We start from the raw sequence: 20139 nt of genomic DNA on the forward strand, positions 1-20139 counted from the left end.
TTAACTTTTAACTTTGTCTTTTTGGGTGTGAACAGGTTCCCACAGATCCAACACTAAGGCTTAAGACCATCACCGGCTGTACTTTACTCGAGGGTTTTCACTTTATGCAACTGTATACTTCTACTCCTCTACATTTAGATTCATATCGTACATTTTTACCGCCCTCCATGCATCTCTCAGTACATGCTCCCCTGGAAGAAAGCTTCGTGCATTTTAAAGTTGAGTGCATCGACCTGGTTCACGTTGAGAGCAGCATTAAGAGGCTACATATGAAGAACGTTGTGCTCTTCTTTTATCCAGAGATAGAGGATGCAACAGTATGAATATGAATCACATGTGCTCTACTGCAGCCGGCTGCAGCATTAAAATGTATCTTGCATGTTACTAGATAAATAATAATAATCTAATGTAACCACTAAAGAGACATTACTGTGATGTTCCGGACCTTTGCAGGAGCAAATTCTCTCTAACTGGACCTCACTGATCGTTATGTGAACACCTCTGCTTCAGTATGTCGAAAAACGTCAGTTCAGTGTGCAAATAACACAGGATATAAAAAAGACAAATTATGTCGAAAAAGGAAATAAAGTTTTTACGATAGTTTGTAAAGAAAAGTCATTAAAAAGTAATAATAACATTGTATGTCAAAAGTCATACTCATAGTATAGTACGTCAGAAGATGATAACGTCTTGGTACATTATTATTTAAAGACAGTCCTGTTATGGTACGTCCTACACCTTTCAGAAAGACGTTGCAGACAGGAGGACATTGAAGAGCTTTATTAAATGGAAACAGCATTGGATACAGAGTCACTATAGTAGACAGGTAGCGTAGGTACGGAGACGTCAGCTGTGGGCCAAGAAGACCATTTTTGCATAGAAGTCCCCACTGCAGCATCGGGGGAACGAGGTCCGTGTCTACGGCGACGTTTAAAGGGACAGCATCATTCTCCTCGTAGCATCTTTCATCTAGTAAAACAAGATCTCCGCTGGGTTCATAAATAAAAGAAGTTATATACAATGTGAGGTTAGACAGGAGGTCGTTAATAGATATGAAGCCATGCAGTGGGTAGATTTGAAGCCGTTTATTGCAGGTTCAGGACCAGTTGAGCCACATCTGTTGATTAGAGCCAGATGTTGTGAACTGATCTGTGGTTCAGGTGCGAGTGTTCGGCTGGTTTTCATTCACAGCCCTTGTTTGTCTCGAGCGTCTTCAGTGTAGCTGGTTTATTTAGAGCCCTTTTTGAAGAGGAGTTGTTCCACACAGGTCGTCCACTTTGTGCTCTCTTGGTCGAACAGGAATGACTGACAGCAGGTGGAGAGGGGCTCCCGTCACGTGGACGCCATCAAAACAAAGATTTGGTTTTGATTAAGAGGACTAGTCCAAAAATCCCTTTTTTTAAACCCATTTCATGAGTAGTGGTCTGGGCCAAACAAGCGGATTTGTCCTCCGGTCTGTCCATAAAGGGTCACTATTCCAGTTGTAGAGAAAGTTTTCTTTTAGTCACAAAGCGTAATATCAAAAGGCACATACATGACCACTTTAATGCCATCCATTAGTGTTACCTGAGTTCTTCTCCTCAAGACCAAAACACAGTAAGAGTGAACTTCATGAGCTTTAAACTTCAAATGACTGGATCGGGCATCTGATACTACTAACTACTAATAACTGACAATTCAGTACGTTTATATCCTTGTAGTTATATTTTGCTTTAACAAGTAAAGAAAGCAATATTTAAGGCAAGCCTGAGGTTATCATTCTCATAAAAGATTGATTTTGTTCTTGTCTCGTTAAAAATGGACAGAATGTACTGAAATGTACTTTATATTGTCTAAAACTCAAACGATTAATGTCCTGATATTTATTTCTAAAAGCCCAAGGTAGCATCTTCAAACAGCTTATTTCTGATAATCTTCTGAGCTCTGATACTTCATCTCTCCGGTCTGTGTTTTCACTCTTAGTGCGTTTCAGCATTAAGTCCGTGATTGTGTACGTAGCTTAGTTTTGTGAGGTTTTATCTTTAAGTCCATGAGATGCTTCTGTTTGTCATTGTTGGCTCTGGTGCTATCAAGTCACTGTTCATAGTCCAGTTGTGAATGGGTTGAAGTCGCTGCGCGGCTCTTGTTGCACGGTAGCGCCCTCCGGTGGATCGGAGAGTTAGCTGCGCTTTGCCGCCACCTGCTGCCTCAGTTTCTCCCTTCTCTTCTTCTCCATCAGCCTGGAAAAGCAAAAAGCAAACATTGTATTGTAAAGAACGTACTATAATGTATTGAACGAATCAAAAGAATCACTGCAGCCTTGTTTCTGTCACCTGTGGTTTCGAGCCTCCACCAGCTCACTCAGTTGGTCCTGAGCCGCTCTGAGCTCCTCCAGACTCTGCTGGTATCCCAGATCCCCGGAGCCCGACCTCTCCAGGAGGGACACCTGGTCGGACAGCTCGCTGGTTCGATCCCGCAGACGCTGGATGGTGGTGTACATGTTCTCATCGTCTTCCTCCTGCGGCCGTAGCGAAAGGGAAGAGAAGAAGGGTGAGCGATCGGTCGTGAACTTCCAAGGAGAGTGAACACGTCTCTCTCGCGGCAGCGCTTTACCTTTGCATTGACGATCTCTATATGGATCAGCAGCGACGCCAGCTCCAGCTCTTCACTGTAGCTGTTCTTAAGAGGGACGCTCCTGTAGCCTGACGACACAAATGACACAACCAATTCAAGCTCAGACTGCCCAATCACAGCAGCCGACAACTGCACCGGGCTCCATCGTGCAATTCCTTCAGAGGCCCGGAGGAGATGTGGAGCTCTCATTAGCACTGTTGCTAGGTAAGCTTCTGAAGTTATAAGTTATAAAGTTCCCTAAAACCATGACAAAATGTACACCAGACTCTGGAGCAGAGCCATGCTACTCGGGCCCTGTTCAGAAATGGCCGATGCTATGCTACGATTGGCCAGTCTGTGTTGGAGGGGCGGGACTTAGCCCGTTGCGTTCACCTGTTCGTAGCAGACGGACAGGGTAGGTCGCCTGCGCCAGGAAGTTAGGATCACTGAACATGTCCTCCTCGTAGACGGTGAAGCGCAGGAAGGAGAAGGTGGGGTTGTGGATGTCGAACACAAACTGCTTCTGCAGCCACACGGGATTCAGCCCGTTATCCGCTGCGAGGGTCAGGAGGAAGACGAGCTCACATTACATGTATGTATGAATGTAAATCTGGTCCATCGTGGCCACGAGAGAGACGGCGGCTTTCTCACCTACGACGTCCGTCTTGCATTTGCAGCTGTCGTAATCGGCTCCACAGATCTCCACCTCCACGAAGGGACAGACGATGCTGCGGCCATTTTTCGGGAGGTGACGGGCTCCCAGCACCTGATCCAGAGACGGCGGAAGAACATCAAAGGCAGGTATGAGACTAAGTCTACACAAAGTGATTCTCACTACGAGAGAAAGACTTGCGCTCCTGTGATCCGTCTGACCTGTAACTGCATGGTGATTGGCTCCAGGTGTAAGGTGTCCTTGTCGAAAGGATCGAAGGCATCGTCCCTCATGACATCAGGCTGTGGGACGAAGCCACTGGTCCCTCCCAGCATGAACAGGGCCTGGTTCAGCTGCATGGGCTTATCTACACACACACACACACACACACACACACACAAAAGAAATCTTTGTCTCCTATAACTTCTGCGTGTACTTGCGTTGACCTCGTCTAAAAGTACACACATACTTGTACACCGACCTGGGGTCTGGAAATTGAGCGCGACCAGCTGGGAGCCACAGAGCCACATGGGCAGCGGGTCGTAGTTTGACGAGTCCAGCCTCTGTCCTCTGGGGTAAACTCTGGAGAGCTGACGGCGGTTGTACTGCAGGAAGCGCTTCCCTCTGCTGCGTGTCGCGAACTTCTCTGCCTTCGTCTCTGGGAAGGAGGACATGTCCCGGTAACACGCCCTCTCTGTCCTGATCTCTGGAAGTAGCAGCAAATACAAAGAAAAGCGATGAAACACAAAACGTATTAAACAGTGAGGCAAGAGGAGAAGAGAGAGATCCTTACTGTCCTCGTTGAAGGGGACAGGTCTGCAGTAGACCACGAGCTCAGACAGCTCCACCGCTATCTTCTTCCTCCTCTCCATTTGCTTCTCCTCCTGCATCTGTCCAATATGAAGAAAAAAACAATCCCTTTTAATTATGACTTCCTCTTGAGAGAGCAACATTTGGCACACAATGTGATTCGAATGATTCATCCTCCATTGTCTCTTTTAAAAAAAAAAAGAAGATATGATAAATGAATCCCAGGGTTCGGTCCTACTGACCCGGGCGTCGGCGTTCTGCGTGGCCTCTCTGATCTTGCCCACCCAGCCGGTGACGTCCTCCAGAGTGTCGGCCGCCACGTCCAGGGTCTGAACCGGGAGAGAGGACGGCTGCTGGGAGTGGATGGTGAACACGTAGGGACGCGAGTTCTTCCCGTCCTTGTGCACCACTGGACGGGAGAAAGAGCTTCGTGTGAGAGGGTAGCTCTTGAGAATCAGATGCTCAGCTCTGTTCGTTTACGGGACTCACCGACATGACAGGTGGGTACATCGATGAAGCCCTTCAGGAATGTTCCAAGAGGACTATTCTCCGTCGACTGAGACGTCAGAATAATATACATTATTACAATTGGAAAAAGCAGGCTGATCATTTGGCATTCTTGCAGCTCCAGCTAAGAATCACGACTCACCACTTCATCCAGCTCTGTCGTGGGAGAACTGGGAACCTCCTCCACGTAGTTTGCAGGAAACCACAGCTGTTTCTTTCCTCCGTAGTCACCTCGCCACCTGAAGACACGACACGCCGGGTTCACGACGAGCCGCTCTTAATGTAGAGGAGGTGACGGGTACAAATGAGACCTACTCACCAGCTGCCCTCCTGCTTGTCCACATTGATGATGAGCGCCTGTTTGGGGAAACAGAGCTCGTCTTCCCTCTGAGCTCGGTAGTCGTACAGAGCTTTGACCGTGCACTGAAACGCAGCATTGAGGGACACCGTCAGTCTGTCTGACACGGTGTAGTTTCAGATGCAACCACTAGGGGGTGCACGTCGAGGCTTTGACTGTTTCTATTTCTCAAAACGTCACTTTTCTCATTTCACTTCTGGAGATAATAAAATGAATAATACAGTACTGAAGAGACAGCTAAGTTATGCTGTTAGTGTTTTTACAGTACGTACTTGAGTGCAGATATACCCTTGCAGGATAATCACGTTTGCTAATAATTGACTAGATGGTAACATAGATATGGTAATCATTGAATCATAAGTAAAACCTCACCCGTGCTGTGGGCATCTTGTTGGCCTCCACATAGAAATGAGGGCTGCGGACCTCGTACAGAGCCCCGTAGTCCAGCTCCTGAGGAATCAACAAGTAGTGGTTACTCTAGTGCAGTTTAAATATTTAAACTGTTTGATTTAATTTAATAAAAGATGTCATAGTATAGCATGTCTACGAGTAGCGTGAAAAAAGTCCTTACTAGAGTTTGTCACAAAAAGTGTGATTAAAAAAAGTCATAGAAAAGTATGTCATAAAGTTACACAGGACAAAAGGAAAGCCTGGATGCTTTGTGAAGCTGACGCTAACGTGAACTTGTTATGCGTGATTCTCGGGCTGCGTCGGACTCACCGTGGTGCCCATGCGGTCCAGAGTGTCCTCGTTGATGGGGTACCGGAGCCTCATCTTGCGGTACAGAGGGTGTTTCTCGTAGTAGCTCACGAGGTCGACGAGACTCTCGAACTCTGCAGAGCTGCCCAGCATGAAGAGACGGCCTTCCTGCTGAATGCGACAGTGTTTGATCTTCCCCTCCGCCCTGTGGAGGGACAGACAAAGAAGGACAACTTGTCACGAAAAACAAAGAAACAATAGAACAGATGAGTCACCGCTGTCGGCGTGCGTTGGTTTTCCACCTGAAGGAGATGGCGTAGGAGCTGTTTTCGCTGCGTTTCCGCACCAAGAAAGCTCCGTCTCTGGGGACGCGCATCAGCATGTGTTCAGCCTGGACCCGGGACAGACTGGAGTGGAACCACCTGGAGAACACAACGCTCTCGATGAACACACTTTAAAAAAAAAAAGAGAAAGCGTGACATCTCCGCAGACTTAAAGGCGCTCACTCTCGGCTCTCGTGCGCGTTGGGCTGAGGTACGGGGCTGCCCAGCCTCATCTCGAACTCATTGCAGCGCAGAGGCGTGTCTCTGTAGTGGCAGATGAGGCGGTAGAGGCTGTCGAACACCAGGTTGTCGGTTAGGTAGAAGCGGGTGGAGCCGGACTCCTGCCGCGAATGGATCCTGCAGTGCTGGACACGACCGGAGCGCCTGGAGAGGGAGGAACACCAGATCTAAATCTGTTCTTTCCCCCCTTTATGATTAGAGCTGAGCTGCTATGATCTCTGATCCCTTTCCTCCACTGACATGAAGCCCAAACAGAGGAAGCGGAGATGACTTTTAGTGACATGTCCCGCGAAGTATCACTGACCAGAACGAGAGGGTGTAGTCTCCGACAAACGTCTCGCTCTCCCGGACCAGGAAGGTGCCGTCTTTGGCCCCGCCCTCGCAGTACTCCTGCAGGAGCTTCTCCGCCACCTGTCGACCGTCACGACCTCCGCCCAGCTTCCCGTGGAACCAGCGCTCCGCGCAGTGCTGCTCGTTGTTGTTGCACTCCTGACCGATTACGGGAAAGAGTAACTGAGCGTCGCCTTTTACCCCGATTTCATACCTTCATCTTACAATCGTCTCCCTACCTCTTTTCCCTCGTCGTCCTCCTCTTCATCAGCTGTCTGGTAGTGAGACGTCTCCTCTGAGTAGTAGATCTTATTACTGGTCAGGACAAAGTAGTGTGGAGTCCACGTCTGTGAATCACACAAAACACACCACTCAGTAACGCCGCACGACAGTGACTGTACCCATACGAAGGTCTGCACACGCACGTGGTCGATGGGGTCCTCCAGGTACAGGATGCCGTTCTTCAGCGAGTTGCTGATGTCGTTCTCGGAGTAGCTGGCTGAAGCCACCTCTTCATACAGCGTGCCTTCTACCAGCTTCTTGTGCTGTGACACAGAGATGACACATTTTACTGCATGCATGCACCTTCGTGAACAGGTTCTCTCTGGAGGTCGTGGATCTTGCTCGAGGTCGATTTGCAGCGTGGGGGTGTGTGTGTGTGTGTGTGTGTGTGTGTGTGTGTGGTGGTCCGCGTACCTTGATGAGGATCTTCCTGCGGAGCTGGTGCGGCGAGGGCAGCTCCTCTGCGTTGCTGTCGACCGGCTTGGTGAGCAGCAGATCTCCAAACACCTTCTTAAAGTGCGTGGCCATGTTCCTCTGTTGGACCACACTGCAGTGGTCCTCGATGGACAGGATCACAGGATACCTGCGCAAACGCGACAGCGGTGAACCCTTTGTGTTGAATCTCCGGCAGACATCTGCAAGTTGTTCCATTTCCAGCGACGCAGAAGTAGAACTTACTCTGAGGTGACGAAGGCTTGTTCTTTGATGGTGTGCAGCACATCCAGGAACTTGATCTTGGAGGTCAACGTGTGGCCGTGGTAGATGATTGGCAGGTCGTCGGGTCCGTCCCAGCAGTCCACTGAGATCAGAAAACAGAACAGAGGCGTTTAGCTGTGCGCACCTGGACAAGGACCAGACCGCAACACAACACTGCCGTTCCATATGGGGCCAGTATTTAAGGAATACCATGACCCTCACCCACCATAATATTTACTCGTTAGTTAGAACCAAATGCTGGAGAGAGTCTTACGTTCAATGCAGCGGCAGCCCATCCTGAGGCAGCGGGCGTAAGCCTCTAGAGATGATTCACTGGAAAACTGGTCACCTGTCAGGTAGCTGAGAGCAAGACAACATGGAGACGAGTCTGAAAGAGCAGCGGGACTCGGAACAATGAAGTTAGAGGAGATTCGATGATTCGCTGTCTCACTGAGAGTTAGATTTTCATTTAAGTACGTGCAACGTGCTGCAACTAAATCACCATTATTCCCTTGAAGCTGCCTTAAAGATCCTCTTATACAGCATGGGGCCTCCTGAGACGAAGATGTAAGCAGATGTTTGAGACCTACGTGTTGTGTGAAGACGAGATCCAGTACTGAGACAGCGGCCGCTTCATGTCATCAGCAACCACAGGCGACAGTCGAGGGTCACACACAGAGTTCTCTTTGGAGAACAGGAACGTCAGAAACTGGAAGAAAAAAAGTCACGTGATCAGACTGTGAGCCAGGGAGGAATCCCCACAGTATCCCAGTCGTCTCTCTCGCTTCACCTCATCGAGTTGCAGCATGGGCTCCGGCTGCGGTCCGCCCCTCATGTACCCCGTGAGGAACTCTCTGACGCGACTCAGATCCGACGCCCAGGACTCCTGAGACCAGCCGGGATAAACAAGTCAGCACAGGGCAGTTTGTAAAGAGAGCGTTCTCTGAATCTGCTCCGTACCTTCTGGTCCATCTGTAGAAACTTCTGGAAGTCGTAGAGGGAGATCTGACAGAGCTCCGGTCTATCGACATTCCTACAAACACAACGGTTTTCAAGATGTCACCCAGCGGGAATGAAGCTTAAAGAAAGGTTCAACTAAAATGAGAGCGTAGACGCATTCACACACACACACACATGTCCAACCTTTTTACTCTACCTATGCCAATCCTAAATTACACCAGGTTCATTTCCTACTACGTTAAATGTTTCACATCCAAAAAACGAACATTAAAAGTACCATTAAAATGGCAAAAACACACATGGTTTCACTTTTGTGAAAGCCAAAACCTCCCTTAAGACACTGATAAATTAAGTGTGTGGACAGCTAGGAGGACAACAGTGGGGGGACGTGAAGACGAGGGAGTGGACACCGAGGAAGAGGAGGTGGTGGAGGTGAAGTGACTCACCGCAGTGGGAAGGAGAGCTCCAGCTGCTCAATAATCTGGGAACAAAAAGGGAGGAACCAGGTGACAGACAGGTGAGGGGGAGGAGCCAGGTGAAGCACAAACAGTAAGAGTGAGCGTGGAGTGCTGCGAGTGCACAAGTACTCAAATACAGTACTGAGGTTGTGTACAAAAACTTGACTTTTCCATGTCGTCGTCCTGCATCTCCAAAATAAAGAGCAGCATGTTGTTGCGGCTCAATGCCACAAGGTAATATATAGTTTTAGAGAATGTTCAGAAGAGCATGCGCTCTTCTTGCTGGTTTTGCATGTTTTGTAATTTTTGCAACAAATCACATGTACTTCAAAGTCACAGCTAACCATTTTCAAACTAGCATAAACGTGAAGTGTATATGATTCGTAATTATTATTAGCATATGGTCCTATTGTCCCACTGTGATGCAACTACTTGTATGCAAGTAAAGGATTTGAGTACTTCTTTCACGACTGAGGAAGTGCGTTCGTGTCCGAACACGGAGCCGAGACTCACGGTCTTCTGAGCGTCAAACATCAGCGTCCTGTAGAGCTGTGAGAAGTTGGGGTAGGACAAGTCGCTCCGGGCCTCCACCTCCTTTTGTGAACGGGGGAGGATGAGAGTCAGTGTGACACACACACACACACACACACACACACACAAGTCCGAGACGTGTTCGAATGAATGGGACCGATGTTGTGCTCTGACCTGCAGCTTGTCTTTGAGAAAGCGCATGTTGGGGACTCTGTAGTTGACCTGAGGCAGCAGAGCTTTCACCTCCTTCACTGTGATGCTGAGGAAATAAACAAGAGAGGGAAGGTACGTTAGAAACGATAAGGAACCAGGAGATGGCGCTGTGTGGTTCAAGGCTCTACGGTCAAGGATTCTACATTTCCAGGTGAATTTTAAATGTTCAAATTTCCATTTTCTTCTGAGCACATTCTTGTCCCAGGTTGGCTCAAGAGATTAGCCGTTTCCACGATGAAGAGTAAACCTTGAAGCTCCACTTTTAAGCCAACAGGGAGTCCTTGACATCTGCAGATGTGATGTAAATCTATAAAACGGCTAATTAAAGGACCTAGTTTTTAATCAATTAACGAGCATATTTTGCACATAGGCTGTTGCGGTTTCTTCTGTGGAATTGCTTGATGTCTTTACCTGAACAATCCTGTTTCTCTTGGACAAACAGCACATGGATAATCGTTTATACTGATGAACAAAACACATGCGACCGTCAGCCGTCAGCCGTAGAATGAGGAAGAAAGCAAAAGAGGCAGGTAGCAGAAGAATCCAGGTCAGAGCGCCGAGAGGCTCTTTTGGGGTCAACGACCGCGACCCGCTGCCAGGTCTGATTCCTCTCTCCGCCCGCTTCCCTCTGTCTAGCTACTGTTACTATTTTCACAGGAGACAGGAAGTTGCCCTCTCCCAGCCCATCGCATCACTTCCTGCTCCTTATCAGGCAGTGGCAGGCTGTTTGTCCTGGAGCGGCTTCCACCCAAAACAGAAGCCGGGATTTATTAATGCGAAACAGAAAGCGTGTGTGTGTGAGAGACAAGCGGAGCTTCTGGGCGTGGAGGTTAAGGTCACTGCAGACCCCCCGGACAGATGTGCGACAAAGCTCGTTGATGACATCTGGATCTGGTTCCACGTCCACGCGCCACCTGCCGCGACACACCGGCCCATGAGCATCCGTCACGGGCCGCTGTGAGAGCTCTGATTGGGCGTCGACGTGTTTGCGCGCGAGTCACCCACCTGCCCTCGTGGTTCCTGTCCATGGCCTCGAACTGTTTCCTCAGCCACCTATGGAGGGAGAAAGCACCACACCGAAAGAGCCACTGTTACAAGGATCCTGCTAAAGAAAATGAGAGCGATCGCTGACGAATTAAACGCTGCACTGCATCGCTGGAGACTGACATTTATTTCCTCCGTATTTTAAGGCAACTGAAATGCAATCCTTATTTTCAGGTGATTAATAAGCACTAAGTTATATCATATTCCAGTTCTGCCAATAGATCCTTGTAATTGCTACACACTGGTCCTTTAAAAGAGTGAAGTCTTTGAGGATGAGGACTATGAGGACAAGTCCGCACACAAAAAGTGAGGAGCATTCACATTTCAGTTTGACTTAGATCGTCTGTGTTTGTCAAACCCAGTGAAAGCTGTTGAATCTACAATTTACCCAAGAGTCATAAACAGACGAAATTAGTCCATTTCGTTTCCTCTGACCATTTCCAAACATATACCGCTCACATTATGTCGACAGCCACCTTCTGTTCCCCGGCTCGCACCGCAGAAGCCATAACTGCCCCCGCACATTCATCTAGAGTAAATGTTTTCATCCCAAAACAAATATTTGTCCTCTCCTCCGCCCAGCACCTCCCTTTCCCGTCCAGGTCGCTACTTCTTTTGATGCAACCAGTTATCATTTAATCACACACACACACACACACACACACACACACACACACACGGGGGGGGGGGGGGGGGGGGGGGGGGGTAGGAACTTGATAGGTGCTTATAGTTCAGTGATGCAGGGTTATAACTTGGCCACAAATTAAAGAAAAACTTAAAACCATTAAAGTGTCTCAAAGACATCCAGTCTCCAGTCTCCAGTCGAACACATGGACACACACCTGTCTGTCTGCTGTGGTGCCGGAGCTCTCTGGGTGTCGATCATCAGCCAGTTGAGACCAGTGATCCACATGTTGACCTCCTCTTCACTGAAAGCTGCGAAGACACAGAAATGACGACACAAGAAAATAATATAATATCAAAAATATCTGGCTTTGGTGACTTGACTTCCCTGAAGGTTTAGTGAACAAGCAGCTAAAACAAATGTGCATTTAAAAGCTTATTTAAATGTTAATTAAAAAAAAAAATTGTAGGTTTGTTCATTACTTTTTATCACCAAACACGTCACTAAAACAAAGTCAACAGGTTATACAGATTATCTGACCCACTTTACTGGATGTAAAACCAAAAGAACGAGCACCTGAATAATGGTAATCATCTCTCATTCCACACACACACACACACACACACACACACACACACACACACACACACACACACACACACACAGTTTAGTCACTGTGTTCCAAGATCTCACAAATAAGCTCGACTACAATATTACTACTGAGAACAATGATGGCCAGAACAACAAACACGACACCCAATGGGTAATATTTGTCCTTTAAACCCACTTTTAAAAAGCACGACCTTTGAAGTGTGCAAAGGTACATGGGGAATCACTTGTGCGCACACACACACACACACACACACACACACACTGACCGGCCACGCTGAGGGTCCTGAGGCGAAACTCCAGGCCGTAGAGCACGATGAAGCAGTGGGCGGTGTCAAGTTTACGGGCCTCCTCCGGGTAGCGCTCAAAGTCACGGGAGCCCTTCCCCAACCGCAGCTCCCGGATCTCTCGTATGTCCACTGGAGGAGGGAGGGAGGAAGGAAGGAAGGAAGGAAGGATAGTGTTGCATGAACACAAATATGCACACAGCCATGAATCACAGTTTGGCACGTTGCTCGTTTCCCTGCCAAACACACAGAAATCGGCTCAACAAATGCACTGTGTGTGTGTGTGTGTGTGTGTGTGTGTGTGTGTGTGTGTGTGTGTGTGTGTGTGTGTGTGTGTGTGTGTGTGTGTGTGTGAGTCCACAGAGCCAAAAAACAGACACACAAACATTTCAGCTGTCGGTGGCAGGATGCTCCAAAAGCCTGAAGAGGTTTTCAGCAGCAGCCAAACAAACAGACACTTTTCGTAGCTTAGCCTCCACGGAGTCGCTCACTTTCAGTGGAGAATGTTGCTGAAGCTCCTCAGTCAGCTCTTACATTAATGACTAAGGTTGTTCTATTTGTACTAAATAAAACGTGTGATTATTGAGGCTGCTTTGTACAGATTATGGGATAATTAAGGCACGTTTTAAGTAAGGGAAATCGTTTAATTGATACGGTTTGGGAGTCGTCTCCAGCTCTAGTTTTGCCATATCATTTTGGCAACACCGCATTTTTCTTCTCATTGTAAAAACTCAGCATTTAAAGGGTTAAAAGCTGCACTTGTGGCAGGTTCTATCTATTTATTTCTACATTTAACGAGTAAGGCACTCATAAATGAAACGTTGCAGAGCTTCAGCTGCACCAGAAGGGTTAACAGAGCGGACGAGTTTGGCGACTCTGGACTCTACTTTGACACTCGCAGCGGTGGACACACCCACAGAGAAAAAGCCGGCTTATTGACATAGCAGATGTCTTGTGCAAACACACACAAACACACACTCAGAGATACTCTGGCATTCACACACCACACACAGGCCTACTAGAGCACACGCACACACACACACACACACACACACACACACACACGCACACACACAGCTGAACTGAACGTGACTCTGTGAAGCCTTGGTGCTATTTTACTTCCAGCCAAAAACAGAACCGGAATATTAAAGAGGACAGAGACGTCTCGTGTCCGAGTGTCCTGCCCAACAGGTAGACGACGGGGGACACAGAGGACAGAACAATCAAAGCCCGTCGCTGGTCTTTATCGGGACCAAAGCGAGAGCCGTCCTCAGCAGGTTCTACACGAGCCTGAATCAAAGAGCCGAGAGGAGGAATCTGGTTCTTATCTGAGCCTCCTGCGAGTGCAGATGACAGGGAGTGTGTTTGGCATTAGATTAAGAAAGAAGTCCATTATCTTCGGACGGAAATGTGTCCGTGATTTAGTGGGACGGTTCAGAGCTGGAAGCAGCAGGAAGACACGTAACGGAATCCCACAGAGTTCTTGCCCACAGATGACCTGCTCTGCTTTAAGCTTTTCAAGGAAAATTGAAATTAGTTCCCAACAAATGCAACAAATGTCATCCTGTTCAATAACGTCTGATGAGAGCTAACCCATTGTTTTAGGATTTAGCTCTTCATTAGTAACCAATGGGCTTGGGGCTGAGACACGCGGACAGGAAGTCGGTTTTGGTGTTCTCAAAGGATTTGTTAACAAAGAGAAAGATATTAAATAACACCAGCCTTATTCTTTAATTGAAAAAAACCTCCATCAGACCGTTTGGCCACTAAACTTCTGGGGGGGAAAGCTGCAGAGCATCTGGACCAAAACCCATCCAACTTATTAACATTCACAACCGCAGATGTCATACGACGGAATATTCCAAACAGTCATCTACTAAAATCAACATCAAACGCTTCCTCCGGATCTTGTTTACTTATATAATTTCAACGGATATTTCCTGTTGAAAGGATTCTCAGCAGTTTATCTCGCCGGATGAGAGGATGAGAGGATGAGAGGATGAGAGGATGAGAGGATGAGAGGATGACTCCCTCCTGAAGGGAACTCGAGCGGCTGTTTTCAAGGGAGAGGAAGAAAAACCTTTGACGCGTCACCATTTTGGTAGTTTTACACTGTAGTTCTTTCATGGCTGCTTTATGTCGAACACAGACATTTGATGAATTTAATTAAAAAAAGAAAAATGGATTTTTGGATAACATGTTTAAAGAAAAACGTCTCAGAGTTGGTCCTGAAGCTCAGGTTTCTAAAGACGTTGGTAAGTTGTGTTAGCACAAAGTTCCTCACAGTCAATTTCCTCCCAAACTGATACCCCAAAACCTGTGTTTGTTTTTACTCTGGCCTTTCCCTTTATTACTTCCTGCTATGCCATCTGGACGTTGGACATACTCCCTGCCTGTCTCACTCACACAAGGCATGATTCCTCCCACTGTGGCCTTTGACCCTGGTCCAGGCTGTAAGCATGGTTGTGATAAAGACACACACACACACACACACACACACACACACACACACACACACACACAAGTGCTTTAAAGAATCAGTCTGATGTAAACGTAAGAGGAGGGAGGTTGGTGGGCCAGCTGGAGACACATCAGAGTAAAAGATACCGTCGGCAAAGATCGCCGCCAGAGAAGCTCGTAAACTACCCGGTCTCGCCGGTGCGGTGCTCGCTGCTTGGACTGACTGAAAGGTCCCTGAACGCACCACGAGTTGCACGGACGGCTGACCTGAAACCACCAGCCGTGGATAATTGCAGTGCATTTCCAGCGAAACAAACTGTTCTCGGTGCAGCTGGTGACATCACTCCGGACCAGATGGCAGAAGGCTACTTGGTGGAGATTATAAATCGCAGGGAAGCAGAACTATGGGAGAGCAGAATGAAAAATAAGCACGAGGTCGGGTTGTAAAATGGACAAAGGAACGGGTAGTCGTTTTAGCTTTAGCAAACACACGGATGCACACTTTAAATGACTCCCTATTGGTGCAAACCACCGCGGCGGCGGCGGCGGCGCCTCATTTGTGGTCCATGTCTTCCCTTCCTGCAGAAGATGCTGGACCTTTTGTTTGTCCCGCAGCCAGCCAGTCCTTCAATCTGAGACGGGAAGCGAGACACTCCCTGATAACCCCACACTTCCTGCGCCTCAGGATTTAATACCTCCACTGTTTGCCAAGGCGCTCATCTCAAAAAAGACAAACAGCGAAGCTGAGGGAGGAACTTCATTTGAAAGCAAAACAAAAGAAGAAGAAAAAAAAACGAGGCAACAAAAACAAAAGGAAGGAAAATCAGGAGAAGGGGGGTGGGGGGGGGTGAAGGGGTCACTTAGATAAATATGAGTTAGGACAAAAGAATCAAATGATTGACCCAGGACTCAGAAAGGGACACGGGCGGTCACCGAAGATCTAGAAAACGAGAAGGCTGTTTAGGTGTGTGTGTGTGTGTGTGTGTGTGTGTGTGTGTGTGTGTGTGTGTGTGGAGGGAGGGACAGCTGGAGGAGGGGTAGGAGGGTTAGGAGGGAAGAAAAAGTGGGTAGCTGGGAGATAAAGTGAAGGAGAGACCCGCTGAGTTCCTGGAATGTACTGCTGGATTTGTCCAGAGGGAGGTCTGTGGGTTCTGAAAGTGTGTGTTTGTGAGAGAGCACGGTTCTCATCTGCGGGGGGGGGGGGGGGGGTTTGAGCGTTGAGGTGGTTTCACGCAAGCTCAAACTCGTAGCGGTTGTCCCTTGGGTTAGGGAAGGCTTTATGATTATGGATAAATAATTGACACAAGACTCCCCAAGCAGAAACAACACCCACATCTGGGCAGCTGTCATGAGCCTCAGAGCTTTGGTTTCATACTATGAGTTTCTTTACTTTAGACATTCTGATTGCTTGACTGATATTAATGCAGATATTTTGTGTTTGACTGGTACTGAGTACTAGCATCTGATTTTAAATACATTTTTTGAATTTCTCACAGTTAATGGCTTGCCGTAAGATACAGGCTGTGTCAGTATAACAGAGTATAGTCAGTGTAAAAAACGCCTCGTGTGTGATCGTCTGTCTTCAGCGTCATCTGAAAACCTCTTTGTCTTTTCAACTCTTTGCAACTTGCAGCGTCTTCTGTAATCGTCACGATGCACACGTGTCGTCCAATTGGTGGTGATGTTTTCTGAAGTTATGACAAAAAGAAACCCCTTCAGCGGGACGATGGAAAAACAAGCCTGACAGCAGTAAACCTATTCCTATCTCAGAAGGGAGGAGTCTGTTTGTTCTGCGCTACCATAAAGTCTGAGAGTTAGAACAACACATGGCAGACAGAAGGACCTACGGCCGCCACAGGTCTCTCATGCAGTGATGCTCTGTCCTGCACCTTTACAGCAGGCGCACACAGAAAAGATCAAAACAAACTCTCTCTTTTAAAGGGTCACTTGTTGATACTTGTTGTTTTCAGTCCAGCAGACACATTTTGGCCTAAAAGAGGTTTGAGGTTCGATATTCGGCCGCATGTTTTAGGGCGGCCGTGGCTCATTGGGTAGAGAGCGGTCGGCCGGCAACCGTCTGCTACGAGGCCTGTGCCGAAGTGTCCCTGAGCAAGACACTGAACCCCTAACCGCTGCCCGGGCGCTTCTCAGGAGCAGCCCACTGCTCCCTGTACAGGGAGGGGTCAAATGCAGAGAACGAATTTCCCTTGCGGGATGAATAAAGTATAATAAATAAAATAAAATGTTTTAAAGGGTCAGTTGTTCTCACTGACCCCTCACAGTGTCTAGCAGTCCTACAATTCTATCTGATGTGTTGATGTTTTGGGTACTTTCTTAATGGAGCTTTCTTTATAATGAGAACATGTGTCTTTGTGTAATTAAGGTAAGCTGTAATACAGTGGCTCTCACCCCGGGGTCACCAAATGCTTCCGTTATATGAAAGAATAAGTTCTCTCTAATATCTGCTTTTGTTTCTATGTAAAACCCAGAAATACTCTTCAGTGCTCTGATACAGAATGTGTGACCTGGCTCATAATATAAAGAAGTGAAGAACAAAGAAGTGCATACGATGCATGGGACTGAGACACATCAGGGATGTCATGCGCTGCAGTTAACACCTTCATGTCGCTCCACTCAGTAACCCTACCAATACTCACCCTCTCCTTCTATTTTGTCGGGGTTTCGGCTCCACACTATCTGCCGCATGTCTTGTTTTATCTGGAAGGTTCTCCTCTCGGGCCTCTGGGACTTCTTCTGGTAGAAGACGGTCATCACCGTCCCCATCTCGAGGCTGTGGAGGATGCGGGGACCGGCCTCGGTCCAGTCCGGCATCCTGGAGGCCGTGACCGGACCGACAGACCCACCGCCGCCGCTGGCCTCCTCGGCACAGCCGTTGAACCTGGCTGCACACATCTTCACTGCATAGCGACACACACACACACACACACACACACACACACACACACACACACACACACACACACACACACACCTCGCAGGACTACTGATCTGTGGTGGTTTATAGGTGAGGATGCTTTAATCACTGAACGCACCAGTTATCTAACACGTCCAAAACCACTGATGCCAGCAGGAAATATTGTTATGAATCCAAATCACAGCAGCAGAAGTTTTAAGTGTGTGTGTGATTAAACTATTGACATTAAAACAAAAGCTAACAAATATCACTCAAGAGCAGAAGCAGTGAAATGGTTCTCTGGTCCTCTGTTTCTCTGGTCTTCTGGATCTCTGGTCCTCTGTTTCTCTGGTCTTCTGGATCTCTGGTCCTCTGGATTTCTGGAGGGGGAGTGTATTCCTGTGTTATCCTTTCCAGATGCTTCTGGCAGCACACCAGTGAAATCCTCTCGGAGCGAGATCTCATCACCGCTGGACTCGGGTTTCCAAACTTTAAGTGTCCTCCTGCTGCTCCTTCAATCCACGAGCGAAAAGAAAAAAGGCAACCACGGTCCGGCTTCGAACCCACGACGCGTCGCTCGCCTCCCTTTTTGCCGCTTGCAACTCCTGCCTCGGGACGTGTCTGTCCCGCTCCTGGCTTATGTGGAGAATGAAGTCAGTGCGAGCGACAGAGACAACGAGTTATGCAAGGACGAGTCGGACAAAATACCCGGAGGTGAGCGCAGCTGGGCGGCTGGAGAAAGAGGACGGACAACGGCGGGCGCTCTGCGGCGGCTTCACGGAGACAGAGAGGCGCGCGGATGGGAGACCACGGAGCTCCCATCCGCCGAACCATTCTCCTCTCCCCCCCTTCACACACTCCTCCCTCCTGGGCACGGTAAACCGCCGACAGGATGCATTACCATACGCAGGAGTAACCGTGCGGAGGCGTGCGGGGTTGTGGTGGTAGGCAGCAGGCTATGAAGTTAATTGCTCCTCGACCAGGGTCTCGGTCTGTGCGTCCGCGCTGCTCCAACACCAGAGGTCTTGAGAGGAAATTAGGACTAGCCGACCGGAAAAGCTTGATCAGATTTTGTGCTGTAGTATATATATATATATATATATATGAGGGAGGAGGAGGAGGAGGAGGAGGAGGAGGAGGAGGAGGAGGAGGAGGGTAGGGGAGGGAGAGTCGCACCGGAGAACCAACGGCGGAGAGGAGGAAGGGAGCAGAGCGACCTCCGCGGGTCTCCAGGAGACCTGCAGCCACTGGTGGAAAGGAGACACGCGTTTAACGCGGATCAACCCACGGAGTGAACAGGGCGGGTCGAGAGGTCAAGTGGGGTTAAATGAAGAAGGTCTCAACGTGTCAGACAGTCATCAGCTGCAGCAACAAATCATGTACGCATATTAATAACAGGTTATTAAAACAATGTCAAAAACAATAATAAACCCACGTTTTTAAACTGTTCCCAAAATCAAATATGAACACTATTGATAATAATAATATTATATAACTAAAAAGGTGTAATCAGTTGAGTGCAGACCTCCAGGTGAGTCTACAACCTGGTAATTGACTGGCTATAAGCTAATTGGCTAACCCTCATCTAGACGCCATCACCTGTAAGGCATGCTAACAACACATTCATTCAAACCCAGAAACAAGCTCAACAGAAAGTAGTTCTATAAGACACGAGCTTTCCAAAAACGACATTAAACTCACCCAGCTGTTTGGGTGCCAACAGCTAGTTCTGTTAGCTGTTGGCTATCATCATAAGTTTATGATTTTAAATCTTTAACGGTGTGGAAAAGTGAATAATGGAATGTAACTAAGTACATTTAATGAAGGACTGTGTTTATGTGCAATTCTGATGTTGCTCTTGACTTGAATATTTCCATTTTAAACTACTTCATACTTCTACTCCACTACACCTCAGAGGGAAAAGTTGATGGACAGAAAAATTCATCTAAAATCTTTTTAGTTGTTTATCAAGAAAACAAGTTTTTAAAAGTTATTGTCTAAATAGTTTATCACTTCTATATCAATATAAATCGATATGTTTTGGACTGTTTTTGCCAGTTTTTCACTATTAAAATGATCTTCACCTACATTAGTCTTTTAACACTGATGGTGAATATCAAATACAGCATGTTTCCTCATAAATAAAACTTCAATATTGTGCTGGAGGCTCAGAGTGTGGCCCGTGTGAGATTCACGGTGTCGTCCACCTCGGCGAGAAGAGTCAGGGATGACGTCACAGCCTCCCACCCCATGTCTAACCAGCTCCATGTGTCGGCTGGGTGTATCTGCATGTCTGCTACCACTGGTCAGCGGGCAGCCAATCCCAATTCAAGGACACATTCTCACATGTGCAGGAGCAGAGAGGAAGGGAGGGGAGGGGAGGGGAGGAGAGGGGAGGGGAGGAGAGGGGAGGAGACCATCTGCAGCGAAGGGGTTTCAGGAGAGAGTGGAGAGAGGATGAAGTGGATTCAGTCATGAAACCCTTCTGAGTCGGATCTCAAATCCAAAATAAGTCAAAACGCCAAAAGGACAAAAGTCAATATCACTCA

General features: G+C 47.9%; 1 protein-coding gene across 1 annotated transcript; it reads right to left on the minus strand.

The window, feature by feature from the left end:
- Positions 1 to 765: 765 nt before the first annotated feature.
- LOC137883556 (1-phosphatidylinositol 4,5-bisphosphate phosphodiesterase gamma-1-like) lies at positions 766 to 18651 on the minus strand. Its single transcript, XM_068725088.1, has 32 exons — positions 17334 to 18651; positions 12199 to 12348; positions 11538 to 11631; positions 10657 to 10704; positions 9613 to 9697; positions 9421 to 9501; positions 8896 to 8930; positions 8450 to 8522; positions 8280 to 8375; positions 8080 to 8198; positions 7764 to 7849; positions 7472 to 7592; positions 7208 to 7376; positions 6937 to 7056; positions 6751 to 6858; positions 6486 to 6670; positions 6125 to 6325; positions 5921 to 6040; positions 5640 to 5823; positions 5292 to 5369; positions 4881 to 4984; positions 4704 to 4800; positions 4544 to 4610; positions 4297 to 4463; positions 4038 to 4134; positions 3726 to 3950; positions 3466 to 3611; positions 3244 to 3358; positions 2986 to 3147; positions 2593 to 2681; positions 2313 to 2497; positions 766 to 2219 (listed from the first exon to the last, which is right to left on the minus strand). The coding sequence occupies exons 1-32, from the start codon at positions 17587 to 17589 to the stop codon at positions 2159 to 2161; spliced, it is 3924 nt and encodes a 1307-aa protein (XP_068581189.1). The 5' UTR covers positions 17590 to 18651; the 3' UTR covers positions 766 to 2158.
- Between the last annotated feature and the right edge of the window lie 1488 nt (positions 18652 to 20139).

Source organism: Cebidichthys violaceus, unplaced genomic scaffold (genome assembly GCF_023349555.1).
Source record: "Cebidichthys violaceus isolate CVI_PGR_0920_01 unplaced genomic scaffold, fCebVio1.0.p SCAF_33, whole genome shotgun sequence".
NCBI lineage: Eukaryota > Metazoa > Chordata > Actinopteri > Perciformes > Stichaeidae > Cebidichthys > Cebidichthys violaceus.